This window comes from Gopherus flavomarginatus, chromosome 24 (genome assembly GCF_025201925.1).
Source record: "Gopherus flavomarginatus isolate rGopFla2 chromosome 24, rGopFla2.mat.asm, whole genome shotgun sequence".
NCBI classification, from domain to species: Eukaryota; Metazoa; Chordata; order Testudines; family Testudinidae; genus Gopherus; species Gopherus flavomarginatus.
The window spans coordinates 2,930,577-2,957,661 of record NC_066640.1 but is presented as its reverse complement, the minus strand read 5'-3'; the positions used below and the strand labels follow the sequence as shown (position 1 = coordinate 2,957,661).

Below are 27,085 nucleotides of genomic sequence, written 5' to 3'. Positions count from 1 at the left end.
CACAACTTGAGATCAGTTAACCACTTTCACTATTAAAGAGGTGTGCCTTATTTCTAGGTCAATTTTATCTAGCTTTAGTTACGAGCTACTGTATCTCTGTGGTTTTGTTTACAGGACTAAGAAGCCCTGTGGTATCAAGTTGTTCCTTAGGGCTGGTCTACACTACGGGGGGAAATCGATCTTAGATACGCAACTTCAGCTACGTGAATAACGTAGCTGAAGTCGAATATCTAAGATCGGATTACTCACCCGTCCACACCGTAAGGGATCAATGTTCGCGGCTCTTCCTGTCGATTCCGGAACTCCGTTGGGGTTGATGGAGTTCTGGAATCGATATAAGAGCGCTCGGGGATCGATATATCGCGTCTAGATGAGACGAGATATATCAATCCCCGAGCAATCGATTTTAACCCACTGATGTGGCGGGTAGTCTAGACGTAGCCTTAGTGTCAGAGAGTAAACTCTGTTCTGTTGCAGGAAAAGGAGAAGGAAAGAAACCTGCATCTTCTGGATTCCTAGTTTTCTGGTATCAACTTTAAAGTGTCACCAGCACCGAGCTGTTGAAACTGTTTTTATATTTCTGCATTTCCTTTTGACATGTTGTTGATTCATTAAGTGACAATTAATTTGGAAATGTTACTACTTGTTTCCCCATCTTCTTAGGACTTACCACTATGAAAAAAACAATAGGAGCAGTACGTATTGGAAAGGTGACAAAGAAGTTGTGGCGGGGCGACGACTCACCGGCACGGCACCTCCTGCTGGTCATCCTGGGAATTAGCTCTTCCAGCCCAGAGCGCCCTCTGCAGGCCAGTGTCTCGCCTGCCGCTGGCCCCCATGTCCCTCCTGGACCCATTACCCTTTACATCAGGGTTCTGCCCCCGCAGTAATCCCCAGTCTGGGTCTCCCTATCCAGGAGAGACCCCAACCCCCTATCCCCACCTTGCCTCAGTGGCTACTGCCAGTCTCCATCTAGCCCCTACTCCCTGGGGCAGACACAGTCTGTAAACCCCTCATCATCAGCAAAGGGGGGTTAGACCAGCTGCCTCTGCCTATTCCTGGGCTGCCCCTCTGCAGCCCTAGTACCCTTTGGGCCCTTAACTCAGCCTGCAGCCTAGCTAGGCTGGAGCTCCCCAGCAGGACCGGCTTTAGGAAGTGCAGGGCCCAATTTGAATAGTTTCAATGGGGCTCCTGCAGAGATGACTCACCCAGCAGCTCTCCGGGTCTTCCACGGCACTGAAGGACCCACTGCTGAAATGCCGCGGAAGACCCGAAGCACCACCAGGGGGGTAAAAATTAAAAAGGCGCCTAAGTTAGGCACTCTTCTTTAGGGCATGGGGCCTAATTCAGGGGAATTGGGGGAATCAGCCTAAAGCCAGCCCTGCTCCCCAGCTCCCTCTGCCCTTCCCCAGCACTGCTCCACCCTAGTACCCTTCTCTGTTTCCCAGACAGCCAGTTCCTTCTCTCTCAAGGAAGCTAGAGAGAATGGTTTTTTTTAGCCCCTGGCCCTCAGCCCTCTTATAGGGCCGGCTGCGGCCTGATTGGGGCATGGCCTCACCTGTGTCTGCTTCCCCCAATCAGCCTGGCTTTTCCCCTGCTGCAGCACTCTCTGGGGCTGCTTTATCCCCTTCAGGCAGGGGCGGGGTGACCACCTTGCTACAGAAGCACTTTCACTAAGTAAACCGCCTGTTGAAGTTTGTTACAGCATACGTAAAAATGGGCACAAATGTGCTTCTGATAAGTCATGCCTGAATTAATATAAATGCATATGTTACAATGTCAATGCATGCAACTGTGCAATCTACTGATCCTTGGTTAGAGGATGGTTTCAGGATCTGAGTGTCTCCCTCCATCTGGCTTTGTAAAGAAGATGGCTTGGCTCCTGTAAATACATTTCCTCAGCACAATTTAATAAACATGACTTTTTATTCTTAAAGTAAGAGAGTTTTTCTTACCTAGAAGTAATGAGGGGTAGAATCAGCATTTTCAACATCCTCATAAGGAGCTCTCCAGGAAAAGAAAAGTATTGCTTCTCCTGTGAAAAGAACAAAGATTGATCAGGCAGGAGAATCATCTGGCAAGATGTAAATAATGGACATATACACACTGTTCAATGATATAAAAATTACAGATTCTCATTCTTGCAACAGATCCATGATTCCAACTTTGTATCTTTTATTAAATCTGTTCTCTCCCCATCACTGTCCAGGGATGATTGCTGAATCTTCTGGTCTTGTCTGGTTTTATGCTGTATAGGGGGAATGTACTGGGACAGGCAATATGGACAACAAATAGAGTGTAATCAAATGAAAGCAAAGCTAGAAAAGGATGCTGGAGTAGTGCACTTGAAGGAGTCATTGGGAGTACACTAGTCCTGTAACAATAATCAGAATCACTTTCTCAACCACCAGCTATTAGTAATATCAATTCCTGGACATTGTTAGTTATCGCTGTAAGTAGGGTCTGAATGAATTTTTCCCTGACAGCTAGCTGGGAGGGGGAGAGACTTCAAGAGCAAACTGTATTTACATGAACACACCTACTCTGCTGACCTAACCAGCAGATAGAGGAGTGTATTGATTGAAGTAATCAACTTGGGCTGGTAGTGGGTTACAAATCACTTTAGTGCTGAATGTGGGGGGAGTGAAATGCTGTTACCAATGTTGTTATTATTGTATGAATAAAGGGGAGTAGAACTATGCTGAACCTTTGCCAAATGAGGGAGTCACCTGAGGCTGAAAGGACCTCATTAAGCCAGGGGATCGAGTGCCAGATCCCTGGGAAGGTAAGAAGGGTGGGGGCAGATATCCTAGCCAGAAGGATTGTACACCCTCCCCAAAGGTTCCCCTGCTCTGGTTTAACCTGTTCCTCCCCAGTATTCAAAGAAAGAGCTAAATAGGCTTCATTATGAGCCTTTTTTGTTGTTTTAAATACTCCACCACTGAGAGCTGAAATCACTTGAGATGAGGCAGTGTCTCTCCCTGGCCTGCAAAGAGCTGAAGATCAGTAAGAGACTGATGTGCACAGGTCACAGCAGAGAGGCAGGTGGCAGCAGAAGGTGACTGACAGTCAGCTGGCGAATGAGGGACTGAAGAGGTGGTGAGCAGAAGAGTAGCCAGCGAGTTTGCTGCTGCCTGGTTACTGCTGGATCCACCTGGCAGAAGGGTTACATACTATCAAGAAGTTGGGCCTTATCTGCATATGTAAAACAGGCAATTGCAAGTGATGTCCAGTGCACAAGTGCAATTGTGTACAACCTTTTCACTAGTTGCCCAATGCATAAAATAAATTGTAGCTCCACATGGGGGAGCTAAAGTAAACTGGTAAGCACATTGTTCTGGTCGTCTATGTATTCAAAACTTTGAGATGCAACATAGGCATCAGCCAGCGTTCCAGGTACCAGCCCCACACAGTAAAAACCCATAACATGAACATGACTAAAGGACTGCCCTCCCCAAACATCCGTAATGCAGGAGAAACCAGGGGCTTTGCCGCATGACCGGAAGAGTAACAAAACTGGGATCTGCGGGACAAAGGTAGGGAGCAAGTTCCAAAACCAAGAGCCCTGCCTGGATGACATCCTGCCAGCTGCTACCTCTTCTGTACACCCAGGGTGTTCCTGTGCCTCTGGTGACCTCAGCTGTGGCAGTGTGTCCTGGGGAGAGAGGCAGTTTCTCAGGTAACCAAGTTCCATTTAGGGTTTTATAGGTTAAAATCAACACCTTTAATTCCACTCTGAAGCTGATCGGACACCAGTGAATATTGCAGAGCACAGGTCTTATGTATTCCCAGCATGCAATTCCACTTACCTGGGCTGCCGCATTTTTCACTAGCTTCAGTTTCTGAATAATTCCAAGGTATAGTGCCATGTACAGCATTTTACAGCAGTCGAATTTTGAGATGACTGTGATTAATGTGCATAAGCCTTGTCAAGTAGTGTCAGGCTAAGTACTGATAGGCCTCAAACTTCCGGAAGTTGTAAGAAGCAAGTACAGTAGAATCCTGCAAGCATAAGCACAATCTATCTAGGAAGCTTTATAGACTAAGAAGGAAACTCTGTAAAGGTTGATACAGGCTTGTGGTTACTATGCTCTGCAACCAGATACCTCTTGAGCTGAATCGAGCATATTTGAGTCTAGCAAATTGACCACTATTAGCCACATAGAGAGGAGAGGAGCTGAGCACAGGTGCACAGTTCATTAGTTCAAAACAACCGCAAATGCCACCCTGGAATACTTGGCTAGCTTGATTAGTTGACTTGTTTTGAAGCACAGCCAGCAAATACCATATAAATAAGATGCAGAGGCACACGTGTGTGTGTCTGTGTATGTGTTGACCTAAAATAAATTGCTCTTTGTCAGACTCATACACCCTGTGAACCAAAGGGACTTGCACTTCACTGACTATTTGTGCCTGGCCAGCGCAGGAAATGGTCAACTGAAAGGTAACGTATCTTTGGACAAATACAGGGTGAGATATGAACTAAAATGGTCTGGTGATGCTCGAGCTTGTTAATCTTAAGTCTGTATTAATACTATAGGTTTAATCAATATATAGTAACTGTATATGTTTTGTGCCTTGCTGGAAACAGGCACAGCGTTGGTAAAGTTAGTAGTCTTATAAATCATAGTAGCTTTGCAAGCCGCTGTGCCTGTCTTCAGTATAAGTCACCATCAAGTTATCATAAAAGTCAATAAGAGTTTATACATTGATTAGATAAAGTTATAAATAGGTCAAAGTTACTAAAATATAGTTAATCAATGTATTAGTATTGCATATGAACTTGTGTTGGTTGGGGATGGTTACAGTACACGTAAAGTCATTAGGCACATTCTGTCTGTGTTGCCTTTATAGTCATAAGTCATTAAAAACCTTTCTTGAGGAATAATTAGTTGTTAGTTTCTCTTTTGCAGACACTACTCATTACATCTGTGTTGGGTGGTGGGAAGTAGTGATCACCCAGAGCCCCACTAAGGCCCTAACAGGAGCCCCTCTAGGGCTCTGATGTGTACTTCCTCCTTCTATTAATCTCCACAATGACAAAGGTCGGGATAACGGTGGCATGATCAGTACTGGAGAAAAGGTCACACTTGTCTTACCAGGTGCAGATAAGTGCTCTTCACTATGGCCAGTGCAGTGTCCTGCAGATGCACCTCAGGATCTAACACATATTTAAGCACCCTCATACATTTTAATCCAGGTGACAAACTATGACACTAAACGGAGTCAATAGGTTTATGTGTCTGAAGCATGATTGAAAAGCTCAGCGGTCTGCTCTAATGCCATGCTGTCTTTTGGGTAAAAATAAATAAAATCCCCACAAAGCAGACACATTTCATTCTGGCATTTTTGAACTGGAATGCTGACTTTTAGACTGGAAACAAATTTTCATTGAGAATTTTACTTCAATTTTTTATTTAATTGCTTTTAAAAGCCCCCTCCCCCCAAAAAACCCCACCCTTGAGAATGGAACAAAGCATTTTGTTTGACCCAAAACATTTTTGTCCTCAATTTTTTGTTCTGCCTTTGAATCAAAAATGTTGATTATTTGCATGGCTCTACCCTGGAGGCCAGAGAAAGGCAGGCTAGGCCTTTCTCACAAAAAATGGTGTAACAGGTGCCCCTGTGCCTAATAGCTCAGTGGTTAAAACATTCACCTAGTGAATAGGAGACCCAGTTCAATTTCCTCCCTTGTCTGACTCATAGCAGGGCATTAAATGCAGGTCTCCCACCTCCCAGGTGAGTGTCCTACTCACTGGGCATTTCGGGTGTGGGGCTTTCTCAATCTCTCCTGTTGGAGCTGTTCCACTTTGCATCAAATACTTAAATAAATCACTCTTCCTCTGCTCGACATGCTCCCAGGTGGTCTCAGAACATCTGCCCAGTCAGGGCCTTCAGGTGCTGAATGGCTCAGCTGCATCATGACTTAGGTGGCTTTGCTCATGCTCACCAGCAGAAATCTAGGTGCCGAGAGGACTTTACCTGCAGAAACTTAAGTGGCTAGGGAATGTAGGCATCTGCAGAGTTATTGGGCAGCTGAGCACAGGGTTGGAGGATCTATATTTTGGATTTAGGTGCCTAAAGTGGCAGCTAGGTCCTAGGTACATCAGTTCCTTTGTGGATCTAGCCCTAGAGTGGCTTGCTCAAGGTCAAACAAAAATCCTGGAGTGCAGCAGGAAACCGAACCCAGATGTCCCCAATCCCAGGTTAGTGCCCTAAACACTAGCTTGTCCCTTCTCTAACATGCCTCACCTGTGTGCAACCTCCCCATGATAATACTGCCCCCCAACACAGAAGGATTGCCGGCACTGATAACCCCAACTGCCCTCACCAACCCTGAGAGATTGCTGGCACCGATAACCCCACGTCCCTCGACGCTGAGGGATTGCCAGCACCGATAACCCCACAACTCCGACACTGAGAGATCGCAGACACTGATAACACCCTGTGATGCTCAGAGATACGCGGCACCAAAAACTCCATGCCTCCTGAAACTGAGGGAATCGCCAGCACCGATAATCCCATGCCCCGTATGCTGAAAGATTGCTGGAACCAATAACCCCACATCACTCAATATTGACGGATCACCAGCACTGATAACCCCATGTCACGGACTCGCAGATCGTGCCCACTCTTGGCCCCGTGCGGTCCGTGGGGGGTGCCCCTTTCAGTGCGACAGCCCTTCTCAGGGATCCACTCTCTCTTGGGGTCAGGCCCCTCCACCTCCTGGAGCTGCACCTCTCTGAGCCTTAGCACGTCTGTCTCTCGCCGTAGGCCCCCTCAGGGAGTCCATGTGCTCTGGACCCCCTGGGCCTCCTCACCCCCGAAGGGGCTGATGCAACCCTGTTCTCTAGACTGGAGTGACTCTCAGCCAGCGTAAAACAGGAGGGTTTATTGAGAGTTGAACACAGCACAGGAAACTCTCAGGGCCTCAGGCCTGGCCTCTCACAATAAGAGCACATCCCAGTCTCCCTGCATCCAGGTGGGCTCTGCCTGCTCCCCCTCTCCAGCCCAGAGCCCCCCTGCTTCCCAGCTGGGCCTCCGATATCCCCGGCCTCAAGCCCTGCCTCTGTCCATTGTCTTCTCTCCAGGTAAACAGGGTCGTAAACAGGAAGGCCTGGGTCTCCTCTCCTCTCAGCCCTCCTGTCATAAACAGATAAGTAAGAGTTAATAGAACAGAAGTACTTCATATCTCATTTGACTGTAAAGGGTTAACAAGTTCAGTGAGCCTGGCTGTCACCTGACCAGAGGACCAATCGGGGGACAGGATACTTTCAAATCTTGAGGAAGTTTGTGTGTGTGCTGTTAGTTTTTGGTGGTTGTTCACTTTGGGGGCTCAGAGGAACCAGACGTGCAACCAGGTTTCTCTCCAATCTCTCTGATACAGGCTCTTATAAGGTCAGAATAGTGAGTACTAGGTAAATAAAGCGAGTTAGGCTTATGGTTGTTTTCTTTATTTGCAAATGCGTATTTGGCTGGAAGGAGTTCAAATGTGTATTTGGCTGGAAGGATTTTAATTTGTACTTGTATACTTAGGCTGGGAGGGTATTCCCAGTGTCTATAGCTGAAAGACCCTGTGACATATTCCATCTTAAATTTACAAAGATAATTTTTACTGGTTTTTTTCTTTAATTAAAAGCTTTTGTTGTTTAAGAACCTGATTGTTTTTTTATTCTGGTGAGATCCCAGGGGGCGGGGTCTGGATTCACCAGGAAATTGATGGAGAGAAAGGAGGGAAAGGGGAGAGAGAGGTTAATTTCTCTCTGTGTTAGGATTACTTTCTCTCTCAGGGAGAGTCTGGGAGGGGGAGAGAGAAGGAGGGGGGAAGGTGGATTTTCCTCTCTGTTTTGAGATTCAAGGAGTTTGAATCACAGTGATCTTCCAGAGTAACCCAGGGAGGAGAAGCCTGGGAGAGGCAACGGTGAGGGAAAGGGTTTACTTTCCTTGTATTAAGATCCAGAGGGTCTGGGTCTTGGGGGTCCCCAGCCAAGGTTTTGGGGGGACCAGAGTGTACCAGGCACTGTAATTCCTGGTTGGTGGCAGCGCTACAAGTACTAAGCTGGTAATTAAGCTTAGAGGAATTCATGCTGGTACCCCATCTTTTGGACGCTAAGGTTCAGAGTGAGGGTTTATACCATGACACCTCCTCTGGCCCCTCTGGCTGGAACCTGCTGGTCAGGTCACCAGGGTCCTCTCTTCACAGCCCATTGTCCTCCTACTGGCCAGAACCAGCTGTGCCTCCTGAGCCGGGTCTCCGGGTCACCAGGTCACCAGTCTCTGGGGTCTCCATCCTCCAAGCCATCAGCCAGGGTCCCAAGTTCCCTCTCCGGCCCTCTTGTACCAACAACCTCCCTCTCCCCTCACCTCGTTAAACCAGTAACACCCGGAGACACTGAGTCCCACCCCCTGTGCATGCAACCCACTGGAAAACACAGAAAACCCCAAGAAAACCCCCCACTTTGTCACACCCCACCCCCCCCACGCTGAGGGGTCTCCAGCATTGAGAAATCCATGCCACCAGCAGCTGAGGGGTTGCCAGCACCGTTAACCCTGCACCACCGATGCTGAGAGGTCGCCACAATCATAGAATCATAGAAGATTAGGACTGGAAGAGACCTCAGGAAGTCATCTAGTACATCCCCCTGCTCAAAGCAGGACCAACCCCTACTAAATCATCCCAGCCAGGGCTTTGTCAAGCCAGGCCTTAAAAACCTCTAAGGATGGAGATTTCACCACCTCCCTAGGGAACCCATTCCAGTGCTTCACCACCCTCCTAGTGAAAAACTTTTTCCTAATATCCAACCTAGACCTCCCCCACTGCAACTTGACACCATTGCTCCTTGTTCTGTCATCTGCCACCACGGAGAACAGCTGAGCTTCATCCTCTTTGGAACCCCTCTTCAGGTAGTTTAAGGCTGCTATCAAATCCCCCCTCACTTTTCTCTTCTGCAGACTAAATAACCCCAGTTCCCTCAGCCTCTCCTTTTAAGTCATGTGCTCCAGCCCCCTGATCATTTTCGTTGCCCTCCGCTGAACTCTCTCCAATTTGTCCACATCCTTTCTGTAGTGAGGTGACCATAACTGGACACAACATTCCAAGTGTGGCCTCACCAGTGCCGAATAGAGGGGAATAATCACTTCCCTCGATCTGCTGCAATGTTCCTAGTAATACAGCCCAATATGTCGTTGACCATCTTGGTAACAAGGGCACACTGCTGACTCATCCAGCTTCTCGTCCACTGTAATCCCCAGGTCCTTTTCTGCAGAACTGCTGCTTAGCCACTTGGTTCCCAACCTGTAGCAGTGCATGCGATTCTTCTGTCCTAAGTGCAGGACTCTGCACATGTCCTTGTTGAACCTTATCAGACTTCTTTTGGCCCAATCCTCCAATCTGTCTAGGTCACTCTGGATCCTATCCCTACCCTCCAGAGTATCTACCTCTCCCTCCAGCTCAGTGTCATCCGCGAACTTGCTGAGGGTGCAATCCATCCCATCATCCAGATCATTAATGAAGATATTGAACAAAACTGGCCCCAGAACCTACTCCTGGGGCACTTCACTTGATACCAGCTGCCAACTAGACATCGAGCCGTTGATCTCTACTTGTTGAGCCTGACAATTTAGCCAGCTTTCTATCCACCTTATAGTCCATTCATTCAATCTATATTTCTTTAACTTGCTGGCAAGAATACTGTGGGAGACTATATCAAAAGCTTTGCTAAAGTTGAGATATATCACATCCACCACTTTCCTCCTATCCACAGATCCAGTTATCTCATCATAGAGGCAATCAGGTTAGTCAGGCATGACTTGCCCTTGGTGAATCTATGTCGACTATTCCTGATCACCTTCCTCTCCTCCAAGTGCTTCAAAATGGATTCCCTGAGGACCTGCTCCATGATTTTTCCAGGGACAGAGGTGAGGCTGACCAGTCTGTAGTTCTGTGGCTTCTCCTTCTTCCCTTTTTTAAGAAGGGCCTCGGTGGCTTCAAGATGCAAATAGCAGCTGTGCTCTCTGCCTCTGTTACTTGCAGGAGTGACTGTTCCTTATCACTTTCCGCTCCTCCAGAACCGATAACCCCACACCCCCAGAAGCTGAGGGATTGCTAACACTGATTACCCTAGCCCCCGCCCCAGCCGCTGAGAGATCGCCGGCATCGATAACCCCTGCCCAACCCCTGATACTGAGGGATCGCCGGCACTGATAACCCCTGCGATGCTGAGAGATCGACAGCACCGATAACCCCACATCACCTGACGATGAGAGATCAGAGGAATCGATAACCCCACACCCTCTGAGGCTGACGGATAGCCAGCAGCGATAACCCCATGCACCCGTCCAACCCTGAGAGATCAACAGCAGTGATAACCCCCCTGCCATGCTGAGGGGTCACCAGCATCGAGAACTCCACACCCCCCACTGCTGAGGTATTGCCACCACCAATAACCCCACACTCTCCAACACTGTGAGATTGCCAGCACTGGTAACGCCACGCACCCCCCGTGGAGAGATTGCCAACATTGATAATCTCATGTCCCCCGAAATCACCAGAACCCATAACCCCATGCCATCTAACACTGAGAGGTCACTGGCACCAATAACCCCATGTCCCCCGACGCTGAGGGATCACTGGCACTGATAAACCCTACATCTCCCAATGCTGAAGGATCGCTGGCATTGATAAACCCATGCCCCCCAATGCTGAAAGATCACCGGCACCAATAACCCCACATACCCCGACACTGAGGGATTGCCAGTACTGATAATCCTGCACTGCCCGACGCTGAGAGATCAGCAGAACCGATAACCCCACGTTGCCCGATGCTGAGGGATCGCTGGCACTGTAACCCCATGCACCCTTCCCAACACTGAGAGATCAGCAGCAACAATAACACCCTGCGACTTTAAGAGGTCCTCAACATCGAGAACTTCATGTCCCCTGCTGCTGATGGATCACTGGCACCAATAACACCACACTCCCCAACACTGAGAGATTGCCAGCTCCTATAACACCACAAAGGCCCATGCTGACGGATTGCCGGCATTGATAACTGCATACCCCCATGCTGAGGGATCGCCAGCACTGATAACCCTATGCCCCCTGATGCTGAAGGATCGCCGGCACCAATAAACCCATGCCCACCCATGATGAGAGATTGCTGGCACTGATAACCCCACGTCCCCCGACACAGAGGGATAGCTGGCACCGAAAACTCCATGTCCCCCGACACTGAGGGATCACTGGCACTGATAAACTCATGCCCCCTGACTCTGAGAGATTGCCAGTACCAATAACCCCCATGCCCCCGACGCTGAAAGATCGCTGACATTGATAACCCCATGTCCCCCGATGCTGAGAGATCACTGGCACTGATAATTCCAGGCCCAGAGACACTAAGATATCATCAGAATCAATAATCCCACACCTCCAGAAGCTGAGAGATTGCTATCACCGATTACCCCAGCCCCTGCCCAAGCTGCTGAGAGATTGCCGGCATCAATATCCCCTGCCCAACCCCTGACAATGAGGGATCTCCAGCACTGATGACCCTACATCCTGCGATGCTGAGAGATCGCCAGCACCGATAACCCCATGCCCCCAGACGCTGAGACATCACCGGAACTGATAATGTCACACACCCCCAAGCTGAGAGATCACCAGAACTGATAACCCCACGTCCTCCGATGCTGAGGGATTGCTGGCACCAATAACCCGACACGCTGTGACTCTGAGGGATCACCGGCATCTATAACACCATGTCCCCCAATGCTGAGGGATTGCTGGCACCAATAAACCCATACCCACCGAAGCTGAGAGATTGCTGGCACTGATAACCCATGTTCCCCGATGCAGAGGGATTGCCAACATGAATAACCCTCTTCCCCAGTTACTGCAAGAATCACTGTCAGCGATAACCCCTCCCTGGTCCCCAAGGGATTACTATCGCTGATAACCTTGGCCTTAGAGCAAGGAATCCAAATTCTTCTGCTAGAGCCCCTGAATTCTGAATGACTCATGGGGAGGGCCCAGGCTTGCATACCAGCCGGGCAGGTGAAGCAACAGGTTGGGGTAGAGGAACCACTGAAACCACGGTTCCCACCTCCACCTCAGTGTCAATGTACGTACTCAGTGTGGGGAGCCAATGGGTGGTTTACCTCATGTTTCACAGCCACTCTCTTCTCTCTTTCCCTGACTGAGGCATTCACACTGCAGTCAGTGCTGGGGAAAGCATTCCCAGAACGTTCACTGCACTCTCTATCTGGGAAGACACTGGCTGAGAACACATCCCAGGTAACTTTGGCTGTGCAAGAGCAGTTATGGGATAACTTTCCCTCAGGGGCAGATTCCCCTCCCCTCCATGGTTAGAGGCTGGCTGTGCCCTCACACAGAGTGCTGGAGATGACTTGTGTCTATGACTGTTCCCAGGCATATTCTAAGACTAAGATTTTCAAAGAAGCCTAAGAGAGTTAGGGGCCCCCGTCACTGAAATTCAGTGGGATTTGGGCACTTAACTCCTTAGGGTTCCTTGAAAATTCCAGCTTAATATCCTACTTGTTCATATCAGCTTTGACTAGGGCATAGAAGGACCAACTCACGTCTCTGAGCAGAGCCACATGACCACACATCTCTTGCTCTGCTCCCCCCAGCTCAGCAGTCTCATCTGGATTAGGCGGCTGAAATGCGTGGGCTGTGGGTGCCTTCTCCTGAGAGGTGCCTGGTGGTCCAAGCTGAACTTCTTGTCACTGCTTCCCAAGTTAGCATCCCCCATCGTGTAAGTGAGACCTGCATTCTTTGTTCCTAGATGTATAGGAATGCATTGACCGCTGTTGGAAGACTGGATTCTGGGCTAGATGGACCATTGTTCTGACCCAGTATGGCCGTTCTTATGTTCGCCTACATTTATGTCATATACCTCTACACAGATATCACTGGACTAGGCTTCACGGGAGGTTCTGGAACCCCTGCCACTGGAGGTTTTAAGAACAGGTTGGACAAACCCCTGTCAGGGATGGTCTAGGCCAAGGATAGGCAACCTATGGCATGGGTGCCAAAGGCGGTACACAAGCCGATTTTCAGTGGCACTCACACTGCCTGGGTCCTGGCCACCAGTCCGGGGGGGCTCTGCATTTTAATTTAATTTTAAATGAAGCTTCTTAAACATTTTAAAAGCCTTATTTACTTTACATACAATAGTAGTTTAACTATATATTATAGACTTAGAGAAAGAGACCTTCTAAAAATGTTAAAATGTATGACTGGCACACAAAACCTTTAATTAGAGTGAATAAATGAAGATTTGGCACAGCACTTCTGAAAGGTTGCTGACCCCTGGTCTAGGCCCTGTGGTCCTGCCTCAGTACAAGGGGCTGGACAAAGTGACTTCTCAATGTCCCTTCCAGCCCAAGGTGTCTATGATTTTATGATGTAGCAGTATTAAACGTTGTTAGCTTGTTTCCAGTTTACCAAGCAATTCCATATTGCTCAGTATCAGTGACGTCACCTCTTCATTACTTGCCACTACTCTGATGTTTGTAAAAAGAACAGGAGTACTTGTGGCACCTTAAAGACTATTTTTTGTGTCATCTGCAAATTTTATTAGCGATTATTTTTTTCCCCTAAGTCATTGATAAAAATAGTGTACAGCCAAGAACTGATTTCTGCAGGACCCCAGTAGAAACAGACCTATGCAATAACAATTCCCCATTTACAATAACAATTGTAGACCTCTCACTTAGCCAGTTTTTAACCCATTTAAGGTGCACCATGCTTTTTTTAATATGCTCTAGTTTATTTAATCAAAATACCAAGTAGTACCAAATAAATTGCCTTACAGAAGTCTTTGTATGTTACATCAACACTACTAACTTTACCAACCAAATACGTAATCTCTGTGACGAAGTGGGGGATTTTCTTGGGTTTTTTTACAATGGTTTGCATGCAAAGGGGATGAGATGCAGTTTCCCTGGGAGTTACTGGTTTAACGAGGTGATGGGAGAGGGAGTTGTTGTTACAGAGGACCAGCGAAGGAACTTGGGACCCCAGACAATGGCCTGGAGAATGGATACCCTAGCAACTGGTGACCTGGTAACCTGGAGGCCCAGCTTGGGAGTCACAACCGGTTCTGGCCAGTGGGAGGACAATGGGCTGCGAAGAGAGGACCCCGGTGACCTGACCAGCCGGTTCTAGCCAGTGGGGAACATAGGACAGCTGAGAGGAGAGGAGGCCCAGGTGACCCTGTTTACCTGGATAGAAGACAGTGGACAGAGGCAGGGCTTGGGGGCAGGTGATATCGGATGCCCAGCTGGAAAGTACGGGGGGTTTGGGACTGGAAAGAGAGAGCACACAGAGCCTACCTGGATGCAGGAGAGACTTTGATGTACTGTGCTGAGGGCCCTGAGAGTTTCCTATGTTATGTTCAGACGCTCACTAAACCCTCCTGTTTTATGCTGGCTGAAAGTTGCTCAGGTCTAGAGATCAGGGTTGCATTATTCCCTCTGGGAGTGAAGGCCCCAGGGATCCAGAGCTCGTGGACTCCCTGAGGGGGCCCACGGCGAGAGACAAGCGTGCTAAGGCTCAGAGAGGTGCAGTTTCAGGAGAAGGAGGGGCTTAATCCCCGAGAGAGAGTGGACCCCCGAGAAGCTGTCTCACTGAAGGGGGTTCCCCCCAAGGACTGTATGGGGCCAAGAGTGGGCATGACCTATGAGTCCATGACAACATGGTAGCAGAGGATGGTTGGTGGATGCACCCTGTAGACGGTTGGCTGTGAGCTAAGGTGCTTTGTAGTGAGTGGCTGCCAGTGATAAAACAAGGGAATTGAAGGAACCAGTGTGGAAATGGCCTATGACCAGCTCCGTCTGAGGGACCTGGCACGTCTGTGCAGGGAGAGGGGGCTGAGCGTGGGGAGGCAAAACTAAGGAGCAGCTGATGGCTCAGCTTGTAGAGAATGACCAGTCTGAGGAACAGGTTCCAGACCCCAGGGGGGCTCCCAAGGTACCCGGAGAGCTGGGGAGTAGCCGTGGAGGCAGTCCTTGTAGCAACCGAGAGTCTACAAGGTTGCTACAAGTCAGCACAGGGGAACCCCAGTCAGGTTTCTCCTTGGAGGAGCTGCAGAGGCTGGAGCTGAAAGCGAAGGAGCTGGCGCTGGAGGAGTGGAGGCTGGTGGACTGTTCAGAACAACGGAAGCATGAGTCGGAGTTGGAGGAGCAGCAAGCCAAAACGGCCTGCCGGGGGGTAAGAGGGAAAGGGCCCCGAGATGCCAGTTCTGTGGGGAATTTAGATACCAGACTGCTGCCCCAGTTTAAGGAGGTGTGTGTGCGTGGGGGGAGATATTGATGCCTACCTCTCAGCCTTTCAGAAGGCTTGTGATCTGAAGCAGATTGACCCCACAGACTGGCTGCGCTGTCTGACCCCCCTGCTGGGTCCCAAGGCCATAGAGGCGTTCAGCCAAATGAGATGGGGAACTCTGACCTATTCAAACAGGCTTTGCTGCTGAAGTTTGAACTGACCCCTGAGACATACAGGAAACAATTCCAGGGTGTACGTAAGACCCCAAGTGTCACTTACAAAGAGGTCACCAACCTACTGGGGGAATATCTCCGCAAGTGGGGGAAGGGCGCAGAGGACGTGTATAACCTGGTGGGGTTGTAGCAGCTGTATGACACCTGCCCTCCAGGCCTTAAGATCTGTTTAGTGGACCCGAAGCCTAAAGATCTGCGCAGTGCAGGTGCACTGGTGGAAGAGTTTGTGGACAGCAGATGGGGGGCTAAGGAGGGATCCAAAGAGGTCGGGGTGCACGATCACCTGCCTACCGAGGTGCTAATGGGTAATGACTTGGAGAAGTGGCCGGATGGCACTTGGAGTGCCCAGAGCCAGAGCCAGAGCCAGCAAGGGGTAGGGCTTGACAAGGCTAGGCTGATGCCTCTGTCCCAAGGTGGGGAAACTGAGGCACCACCAATCAGGGCTGTATCCTCAAACCCAGCAGCTGAATTCCAGATGGAGCTGGAGGAGGATCCCTCCTTGGAGATGCTGAGGCCCCTTGCAGGCCACAGCAGTGCAGGATCCCAGTGGGAGGACTGCCTGGACTGGACTGGTTCAGGGCAAACTGAACCTTGGAAAGCCAGGAGGCAATTTATGGTCCCCCAGAGACACTGCCACAGACCGTTGTACTTGGCCCACGATAGTCCCCTCTCAGGGCATCAGGGCATCCGGCACACCAGGCAGAGGCAGCTGCAGAACTTTTGACACTGTCCAACAGTATTGCAGGTCCTGTGACTCCTGCAGAGGGTGGGGAAGGCCTGGGATAAGTGTAAAGCAGCTCTGAGACCTTTGCCCATCATAAAGGAGCCTTTTCAGAAGGTGGCTATGGACATAGTGGGGCCCCTCAGCAGGGTGATCCTGTCAGGGAAGAGATACATTCCAGTGGTGGTAGATTTCGCTATGAGCTCCCCCGAGGCAGTGGCCTTGTCCTCTGTGGAGGCAGACACCATGGCAGACACGCTGCTGACCATTTTCAGCAGAGTGAGGTTCCCCAAGGAGGTCCTTATGGACCAAGGGTCCAACTTCATGTCAGTCCTGTTCCAGTGCTTATGGGAGAAGTGTGGGGTCCGACACACCTGAGCCTCAGCGTATCACCCTCAGTCCAACGGGCAGGTGGAGAGGTTCAGTGGGACCCTAAAGATGATGCTGAAAACATTTTATGGACCAGCACTCACAAGATTGGGACAAGTATTTACCCCACCTGCTGTTGGCATACAGGGAAGTACCCCAGGAATCCATAGGGTTTTCCCCATTCAAGTATGGGAGGAGAGTGAGGGGACCCCTGGACTTGCTAAGCAGAGAGCTGTCCCTTAGGTCTGCAATACCAGGGACAAATAATGGTGTGATCATCTTAGAGCAGGTTTACCTCCCCTTTCACCACTGTCTTGCTTTGGGAGCAGAGCAGATCTGTGGCATGTCTCCACCAGACACCAGGTTCTCCTTAGCAGCCCAGCTTTCTGATACTTACTGCGCTGCTCAGTCACTTCAATTATACATTTGACCTGCTTTATGGCTGAAGCCTTAAATTTCTCTTTTCATTTTAGTCTTTGTTACACTAGAGTGCAGGGAACAAACAATAACTAATGCATGTTTGCTGAGGATTTCTGGAACAATGTACGCCAGAAGATATTTTTGCAGCAGTACAGAAAAAGAATTAAATCTACTAGGCCAATTTTACCCCTGGTGTAATTTCACTGGAGTCAGTGGAATTACAGCAGATTCATTATACCCCTGCCTTTCAAAGGGCAACAATATACCATACCTTTCAATATCTCCCTGTATACAATCCAGTATAGCATACCTTCCAATACCCCACTGTACCCAATATGCCATACTCATAGACTCATAGACTTCAAGGTCAGAAGGAACCATTATGATCATCTAGTCTGACCTCCTGCACAATGCAGGCCACACAATCTCGCCATCCACTCAGTAACAAACCCCTAACCTATGTCTGAGTTACTGAAGTCCTCAAATTGTGGTTTGTAGACCTCAAGCTGCAGAGAATCCTCCAGGAAGCGACCCGTGCCCCATGCTGCAGAGGAAGGCGAAAAACCTCCAGGGCCTCTGCCAATCTGGCCTGGAGGAAAATTCCTTCCTGACTCCAAATATGGCGATCAGCTAAACCCTGATCATGTGGGCAAGACTCACCAGCCAGCACCCGTACCTTCCAACCCACCACGGTGTACAATACAGCACACCTTCTCATACCCCAGCCTGTGCGCAGTATTTTCAGAGTTTTCAATTTATAAGCCCCTATTAGGTATCCACATATTGTAATAGAAGTAATATTAAAGTATGTCTCCGTGTACCACTCAGCCACTGCAGAGTTGGGTGCAGTAAGGTGACACTCAGGATCGCTGGGAAAGAGCAGCTAACAACACTTTGTCCTTATCCTTTCTTGGCAAACTCTTTGCAGTGGAAACATTGCCATCAGTGCTACTTTCTGTATTTCCAGTGTGAACTGGGAGTGGCTCTCTTGCTATGTAGCAAGACCACCACAGTGCGACTCTGGGAATAGGGCGCATATGCTGTGGCCCTACAGCAAACCAATCCCATGGAATGTGCTGCCAAGGGCACAGTGTGAAAGGAGGCCATCAGCAAAACATGCTGTACAGCTCTTCCAGCATTAGATTCAAACCACAGTCCCAGCAAAAACAGGAGAGGGGTTTGTGGCTCTCAGAGGAGCCTGGAGTCAGCAACTGCTTCTGTCTCAAGGCCAGGAGAGTTGAGAGGGTGAATAATGAGACATTGCTGGAAAACACACTCACAGCCCTGCTTTACTATATAACAGAGCAATTTCCCTCTTTAAAGCCTGTACCTGGGGTAAGAATGGAATGTGGGGCTCTGGCATTGGCCCACCCTGTCTAGACTAGGAAATCGGTTGTATTGAAAAACATGATAGTTCAAGCATGTTCGCAAACCTGTTTTTAAACACAGCCTATTTCCCCAGTTAGACCTGCTCGTTCAGAAGAGGGGCAAGGAAACAAAGAAGGGGTACTGGGCATGTCAGAAAGTCCCAGTTCAAACCACTTGAGCATCCAACCAGAGAGCTCGAGCAGACACACCCCAGCCCAGAGAACTGGCCCATGGCCTTGAGCTGCTCTTGTAGGGGCCTTAGCAAGGTGAAGTTCACTTGTCTGCAGACACGATGGCATGAACAGGAAATCCCTGAAGAAAGAACAGGAGTACTTGTGGCACCTTAGAGACTAACAGAATCCCTGGGAATTGTGGTCCTACCATAATTGATCCTAAGGGATTTATCATGTGAGGGAGGCAATCCAGGGTATTTTAATTCTGACCTGGGATTCTGGAGGGCAATGGAGTAAGTGAGCATTCATCCCAGGCTGCCACAACATACACCAGGGGTTCTCAAACTGGGGGTGGGGATCCCTCAGGGGCTCATGAGCTTATTACATGGGGGGTCACGAGCTGTCAACCTCCACCTCAAACCCTGCTTTGCCTCCAGCATTCATAATGGTGTTAAATATATAAAAACATATAAAAAGTGTTTTTAATTTAGAAGGGGGTGTGTCACACTCAGAAGCTTGCTATGTGAAAGGGGTCACCAGTAAAAAAAGTCTGAGAGCCACTGACATACACAGACTCTGCCCAACTCTTTCCCTATTAGCCAGAGAGGTGCTCAGCCCTTCTCTTTGTTTCAATCTTTAAAAAAACAAGAACGGATGCCCATCCATCCAGGCCACATGGCTGTTTCCTTACTGTGCATCCCCCCCAGACTCCCAGTCCTGGCCTATGCTGCCCCCCGTTCCTCCCCATGATCCCCATAATCATCCCCACTGTCCCTGGCAGCTCCCCGCTTCCTCCCTGCTCCCTCCCATTTTGCCCCATCACCAGGGCAGGGCAAGGTACTTTCCTTCTGACCTGAGGCCCTGCTGTAACTCCCTGCCCCCTCTGGCATCTGGGGAGGGGCACATGACCATTCCTGCCCCTCCCTCGCATCACCTCTGAGGGTAGCAGTACTGCAACCCCCTCACAATAACCTTGTGATCCCCCCACAACTCCTTTTTGGGTCAGTGTAAAATTTCAGATTATAATTGCTGAAATCATGAAATTTATGATTTTTTAAATCTTATGTCTGTGAAATTGTCCAAAATAGAACATGAATTTGGTAGGGCCCTGGCTCCAGGGCACGGGAACACAGCAAACTGAACCTCAGTGGATCATTGGGCACAGATGCTCAGCAGGCAGGGAGACTCCCTCGGCAACGCTCCATGAAAGCTCAGCAGGTGTGGCAGACCAGGTGTCACTGAGAATCACCAGGCTTGGCACTTGCTTCACTTAAGTAACCAGCTTATCTCTGCTATGGGCAGCATGCTGGGAGCCATAACTGAAGTGACAGACATTTCTAAATCCTGCCAGATTAAATGAGGTTGTTACAGAATGAGCGGAGCTCTGCGAGGTAACAACCAAATAAAGGCACCTCTCAACTACCTAGCACCACAGCCAGCTAAAATAAGGCCTACATCAAAAACTGGGGGGAAGTTGTTGCATATTCTAAGAGAACCAATGTAATCTAATGTATTTTTAACTTTGTGTTATCCATTAGCACTGCAGCCTTGTCCATGGTCCCAAGGGTCCTGGGGAATGCTGAAAGATCAGATTAGTCACTTACATTTTGGCTCAGTTAATTCCTCTACAAGAAGCTCCTAGACGAGAGGCAACAAGGGGGCAGGTATCAGAAATTGCTAAATTCTAATCCCACCTCTGCCACTGACTAGTGGTGTGGCCTTGGGCGAATCTCTTCATCTCAGTTGCCAGCTCTCTCTAATGGGGCTCACTATTTATTGACACACTTCCCAGAGCTGGTGGGAGGATTCCTCAAGCGCTGTGCATGTGCTAAGTACTATGACAACCCAGAACCTGGCTCATCTACACAGTGGAGCAAATCCTGCACCCAGCAGCGAGCCTGGGTAGCTGAACCAGGAGCAGGGCAGTGTGTGAAGAGGGGGTGGTGAAATGAACCCGCCTCCTGCATGCTGCAGAACTATTCCCCAGGGCTGCTGCAGCCCCTTGGTGGAGTAACTTGTAGTAGCTTCTCCAAGGGAAAGGCCAGACAGCAGTGGGTACTCGATCCCTCCCCTTCCCCACCCATGTCCTACCCCTCTCTGCACATTGCCAACCAAGGTGCCCTTGCAGAACTGGGCTCCGTACCATGCTGGCTTGCCCTGTCCCCTCCTTGTACAATGGAGCTGCACTTCCCTGACAGAGTGAGGGGCAGGGTTTGCCCCACTGTGAGTGACGATTTCTGTAGATCAGGAAGTGGAGAAACATTGAGACTGCATGGAGGATTCCTCACCAAAAGGGCCCTTAGTTTGGCAACTGCAGCTTGGATTCCTGTGCTAACCCCTCATGCTGTGCCAAGCAGTACGTTTTGTGACAATAAATAAGCATTAGTTCTAGGAGAGCCTGCTAATGCTGCTAGAGCTGTGCCGGGGAGCAGGGCTGAGATGAACGGGTGTTTTTCTCTGCACAATTTATAGTGTGAGGTTTAATCTAGTGCAGATTAACATATTTCTACCCAAAAGAAGTTTTATAGCAATAGTTCCATTATCCTAAGGAGTTTTAACCCACTCCGTGATCCCACCCCAATTTTTCTGCACATACAACACATTTCTGCCACTTACCAGATCTGTCAGCTCCAAAACCCTTAGCAGAAATCCTAGCAGGCATCCAGTTACAACAGAGAGCATCGAAAGAGTCAACAGGCCATTCTTTCTCCAGAAAGCTCGGATCCAGTTCCAGATGGCCGAGCAGCTAATGGAAAGTGAGTTTAACAAGGCTTTTTTAATACATTCCCACATGATCCTCTTTAGAGGTCCAGAAAGTTCCACTCCTAGCAAAATGTCTCTTTGATGCTACTAATATTCCCGAGGTTGCTAATAGTCATCATTAGTGATCTTTCTTGTTCTGCAGAATCATTTCCCTTTGCCAGATTCAGAACCCACCAGAAACCAGATCAGAATCAGATAACTCTCTCACACATAATCCCAAAGAGAGAACCAGTGTTATACTGCTATTTGGGATCCATTCGCCTTAATGGAAAGTGACATCTTAGACTAGTTAATCCAAGCTTTCTAGTTGGCTGGAAGAAAGGTTGATGACAAAAACATGCGTAGGTTAACTCCTCCATTGCTATGTGGCTGCACCAGGTACACTCTCCGCAGTACTCCATGTGGACACGGAATCAGAGAGGTTAGAGGAGGGAGAGTTGCCTTAGGTCACACAGCCCAGGAAGCCAGTCCTGGATGGTTGATCCTACAGAGCTGTCATTGGGGTATATGTGCTTTGCACAGGGTCGTAGGTCGAGGGTCCCTGCTGTGGGTCACACACTGAGGCTTTAGTAGGCTGACAGCAGTGACTGGAACTAGGATCTGCAGAAAAGGACCTAGAGGTTACAGTGGATGAGAAGCTGGATATGTGCCCTTGTTGCCAAGAAGGCTAATGGCATTTTGGGCTGTATAAGTAGGGGCATTGCCAGCAGATCGAGGGACATGATCATTCCCCTCTGTTCGACATTTGTGAGGCCTCATCTGGAGTACTGTGTCCAGTTTTGGGCCCCACACTACAAGAAGGATATGGAAAAATTGGAAAGAGTCCAGCAGAGGGCAACAAAAATGATTAGGGGGCTGGAGCACATGACTTATGAGGAGAGGCTGAGGGAACTGGGATTGTGTAGTTTGCAGAAGAGAAGAGTAGGGAGGTGGGATTTGATAGCAGCCTTCAACTACCTGAAGGGGGGTACCTACCTCAAAGAGGACGGCGCTTGGCTGTTCTCAGTGGTACCAGATGACAGAACAAGGAGTAACTGTCTCAAGTTGCAGTGGGGGAGGTTTAGGTTGGATTTCACTAGGAGGGTGGCAAAGCACTGGAATGGATTCCCTAGGGAGGCGGTGGAATCTCCTTCCTTAGAGGTTTTTAAGGCCCGGTTTGACAAAGCCCTGGCTGGGATGATTTAGTTGGGGATGGGTCCTGCTTTGAGCAGGGGGTTGGACTAGATGACCTCCTGAGATCCCTTCCAAATCTGATATTCTATTAATTTTCTTCTTGGTCTCTAACATAACAAGGCCTGTCTGGGGCCTCTGGGTGCCCCTGCAATATCCTTGTTTAATAATAATTAGATCCTGGAGCTTTTCTTCTTACTGTACCCCCAAGGCCCCACTGATGGATCAATATAAGGGTCTCTCCAGCATGAGAGAGATTTGCAAAAATAAGACTATTCACTATGATAATTAATAAGGCAAATCAAAGAAATAGGGTAGTACCAAGATCCCAACCTACACAACACCTAAGGGTGATGTGAAAGATACAATCACCTGAGATATCACAAGATTTTCTAAAGCAATAATGCAAAGATACGTTTCCTTTAGGTAAAACACGGTATCGTCAGAAGTGTGTGAACAGAGAGCTAATATTGTGCAACTGTTAAGCTTAGCCAAGTCTGTTACAAAAGACAGATGGAAAATACCAATGTCCACAGGAGGTCTTGTTAGGAGCAGTGTCCCTTGATGTAATCATACCTGAGGCCTTGCCTTCACTGAAAAGTTAACTCAGGTCAACTTGAATCCTGTCTCCATGCTAAACCGCTTTGCTCGAATAAGCTGGCTCACCAGGGGCATAGCCCAAGTGAGCACAACTTGTTGGCTGCTAACACAACCATTCTGCAGTGTGGGCACAGGCTTGCTCTATGCCAGTGGTGCTCGTCCTTCGTGCCTTCCAATAATCCCCATGTGCCCAGAAGGGTCAGACATGTTCTGTTAGGGCCCATACAAGCAGCCTTTCAAGTACTACTGTAAAAAGGCCAAACAATGTTAATGGCTTATTGAGGAAAGGCACACAAGCACAAGGATCTCCCCAGGAACTGAGTACAATAGACACCTCTCAGCGATAGCACTACACAATGGGAACTGTTTGACCCAGTCACAGCAAAAGAGCTTTCCAGGAAGTGGGAAGAAAATATAAAAGGGGGACAATGACATCATGCTGGTACCTCACTCTCCCTATAACAACACACCTGGAAACATGTGAGGGGCGAGGACTGAACTGTGGGAAGTGATGGTCCCAGGCTAGAGGGATTTTAGCCTGTGTATGAAAACCTGGGAAAGCCAAGGTAGCTTGTGCCTTAACAATCTAACAGCCTGTTTAACACTCAAGGCGAGAATTTGCTAATTCATATCCTACCTATCTAGTGTGTTAAGCTCAGTTTGCGATTTTGTTTATTTACTAAGGTAATCTGCTTTGGTCTGTTTGCTATCACTTATAATCACTTAAAATCTGTCTTTTGTAGTTAATAAACTTGTTTTTGTTTTATCTAAAACCAGCGTGTAGAAATTATAACTTGGGACAGAAAGCTGTTGCATATATAGGCGCTGACTCCGTGGGTGCTCCAGGCTGGAGCACCCACAGGGAAAAAATAGTGGGTGCTGAGCACCCACCCTCAAGCCCCTATCAGCTCCACTCCACCCCCCAGCACCTCCTGCCCACCAGCAGGCCCTGAAAATCAGCACATCCCCCCTCCCTCCCTGTGCCTCCCACTCGTCACAACCACCTGTTTCGCGGCATGTGAGAGGCTCTGAGGGGGAGTGAGAGGCGTGAGGACTAGGCACGCTTGGGGAGAGGGCCAAAATGGGGCATAAAGAGGAGGGGTTGGAGCGGGGAGGTGGAGCAGGGAGAGGGTGGGGCCTTGGGGGAGGAGTGGAGTGGGGGCAGGGCCTGGGGCAGAGCCAGGAGTCAAGCACTCCCTGGCACATTGAAAAGTCGGCGCCTGTGGTTGCATCTCTCTCTCCACATTGAGGGAGGGGTCGACTTCTATGAGCATACACTGTACAGTTCCCTGTGCAGCGCAAGACGGGACTTTACACTCCAGTGGGGGATGCGAGCCTTAGCCACTGGGAGGTGCCTTAGCTGAGCCTTCCCAGGCAGAGCTGATCTCAGCATGTGTGTGTGAAGCTGCAGCTGGGTGTGTGAATGCTGGTGAAAGCAATCTTGGAGAGCTCAGCAACTTATCACAGCACCACAATGTGAGAGGGAGCCCAGGCTGCTGGGTCAGGCGGGCTCAGTGGTACCCCAGTTCCAAGTGGCACCCTGGGGGGAACCCGTCACAATCAGCACTGGGTGGTCCTGCTCAAAAAGGGGAGAGGCCCTGTGACATTCTATACCTTGGGGGGCATCCTGTAACCCCTATATTCCTTATTTTTATATAACTGTGATATTGCATCTAAAGCAGGCCATTTGAGGTATCAGGGGAAAGGTTATGATCTGTTGAAAGTCATTTTCCTATCTAAATATGTATCTCATTAATGCATATAAAGTTATGAGAATGTGTCGTATGGTTGTCACTAAAATATGCTGTGGGTTCGGGAAGCACCCAGATACTAGCTCTCCAGATACAATGACAAGGGTGGTAACCAACCCCCGGGTGGGTGCTGAACAGACACCACCGGCCATTGTCCAGCAGAGGACCTACAATTCAATGACCCACTTACAGGAGCCACACCGGGATATTGCTTTAACTTGACAGCAGTGCCCACCAATCGTGCCTGGACTTGTGTTCTCCAAGCACATGCACTAAGGGTATAAAACAGAATACAGGGCCCCCATGCTTGGCCTTTTCTCCTCCATCTACCTATGCTGCAAGGAACAAGGATACTCAGAAGACTGAAGATTCCAACAGATGAGACTGGCCCAGGTTTCACGGGTGAAACCTGTGTACTATGACCTGCAATATCCAGTGGGGTGAGAAAAACTGCTTAATCTTGATATTACCCAGTCTAATAGAGTTGAGAGGTTAGACTGCATGATTATAATTTATTTTATTTTGGTAACTAACTGACTTTTTCCTATCATTTATAATCACTTAAAATCTGTTTTTTGTAGCCAATAAATTTGTTTAACTGTTTATTTTTACTAGTGAGTTTGCCTAAAGTGTTTGGTAAGGGTGCTTGCTCAGGTTTACAAAGGTTGATGTATACCCATTTTCCATTGATGAAGAGGTGAACCAATTAATAAATTTGCACTGCTTGTCTTGAGCAGTGCAAGGTGGTATATTCCTGAGGTACAGTGCTGCGAGCTGGGGGGATTTGGCTCTGGTGCTTTTGTCTGTGTGGTTCATGAGTGGCTCTGGAAGCAATCATGCAACCTAGCTGGGTGTGGGGCTCCACATGCTGTTGTGCTGAGAGATCACAGTGCCTGGAGGGAGTTTGCTGCTTGTCACTAACAATTCGTTGTGAGAGACAGCCCAGGCTGGAGAGAGTTCGGGGGCACAGCGGTCCCACAGTCCCAGGCTGCACCCCAGGGATCCTGTCACGGGCCCATACTACAGCCTCCTCGGCAAGCAAGCATCGGGTCTGTGGTGTATTCCTGGGGCTGGAGCATAAATAGGAGTCTACACTGGGTAACAGACGTGCTGAAGGATGAAGCTGAAGCCCTGCATGGGGCGGGGAGCTGACAGCTGGAGGCCCATTGCGGGGGGCTGACAGCCTGAGCCTGCTGGCCATGTGGAGCTGTCTGCGCCATGCCAGACCCAGGGACTGCCTACCTGAGCCCTGATGGCCTGGGGGCTGACATCCAGAGCCCTGCCAGCCATGGGGGCTGACTGCTTGAGCCCCGCTGGCCTGGGGGCTGACAGCCAGAGCCCTGCTAGCCATGGGGACTGACTGCCTGAGCCTGCTGGCCATGTGGGGCTGACTGTCTGCACCATGCCATACCTGGGGACTGCCTGCCTGAGCCCTGCTGACCTGGGAGCTGACAGCTGGAGCCCTGCCAGCCATGGGGGCTGACTGCCTAAGCCCTGCTGGCCTGGGGCCTGACAGCCAGAGCCCTGCCAGCCATGGGGGCTGACTGCCTGAGCCCTGCCAGCCATGGGGGCTGACTGCCTGAGCCCCGCTGGCCTGGGGGCTGACTGCCTGAGCCCCGCTGGCCTGGGGCCTGCCAGCCAGAGCCCTGCCAGCCATGGGGGCTGACTGCCTGAGCCCCGCTGGCCTGGGACCTGACAGCTGGAGTCCTGCCAGCCATGGGGCCTGCCAGTCAGAGCCCTGCCAGCCATGGGGGCTGACAGCCAGATCCCTGCCAGCCATGGGGGCTGACTGCCTGAGCCCTGCTGGCCTGGGGGCTGACAGCCGGAGCCCTGCCAGCCATGGGGGCTGACTGCCTGAGCCCTGCTGGCCTGGGGCCTGCCAGCCAGATCCCTGCCACGCGGGAGGAGGAGGGTTTGAAGCTGAAGCGGAAGTCACAGAGTCTGTTAAAGTCACGGAATCTGTGAACTGCCATGCTTGGGGCGGCAAAATACCTAGAGCCGCCCCTATCTGTATCTGACATTCTCACAGGTTCCCTGGGGAAAGAATTCACAGAGATGCTCCACGTACGGCAGCGCAATGAACTGTAGGCCAGGCACCCAGAAGGCTCTCATGAGGGAGTGCAATGCCATTGTGGACCCAGCAGCTCAAGTTTTGCTTTGTAGCGTGTCTGTTCTCGCTTGCTGCTAACTCTGCAGTGAAGATGGACCCAGAACCAAAGGTCCATGTGTGA

The 27,085-nt window shown here is 49.6% G+C and overlaps 1 protein-coding gene across 1 annotated transcript in view; it reads right to left on the bottom strand.

Annotated features, from left to right (window-relative positions):
• The window catches only part of LOC127040029 (excitatory amino acid transporter 5-like), a 99,082-nt gene extending 77,719 nt beyond the window's left edge, over positions 1 to 21,363 (bottom strand). The window contains exons 1-2 of the mRNA XM_050933775.1: positions 21,187 to 21,363; positions 1,956 to 2,035 (exon numbers count right to left, since the gene is read on the bottom strand). Coding sequence (XP_050789732.1) covers positions 1,956 to 2,035; positions 21,187 to 21,363 — 257 coding nt within the window. The remainder of the gene's footprint in view (positions 1 to 1,955; positions 2,036 to 21,186) is intronic.
• Positions 21,364 to 27,085: the final 5,722 nt, after the last annotated feature.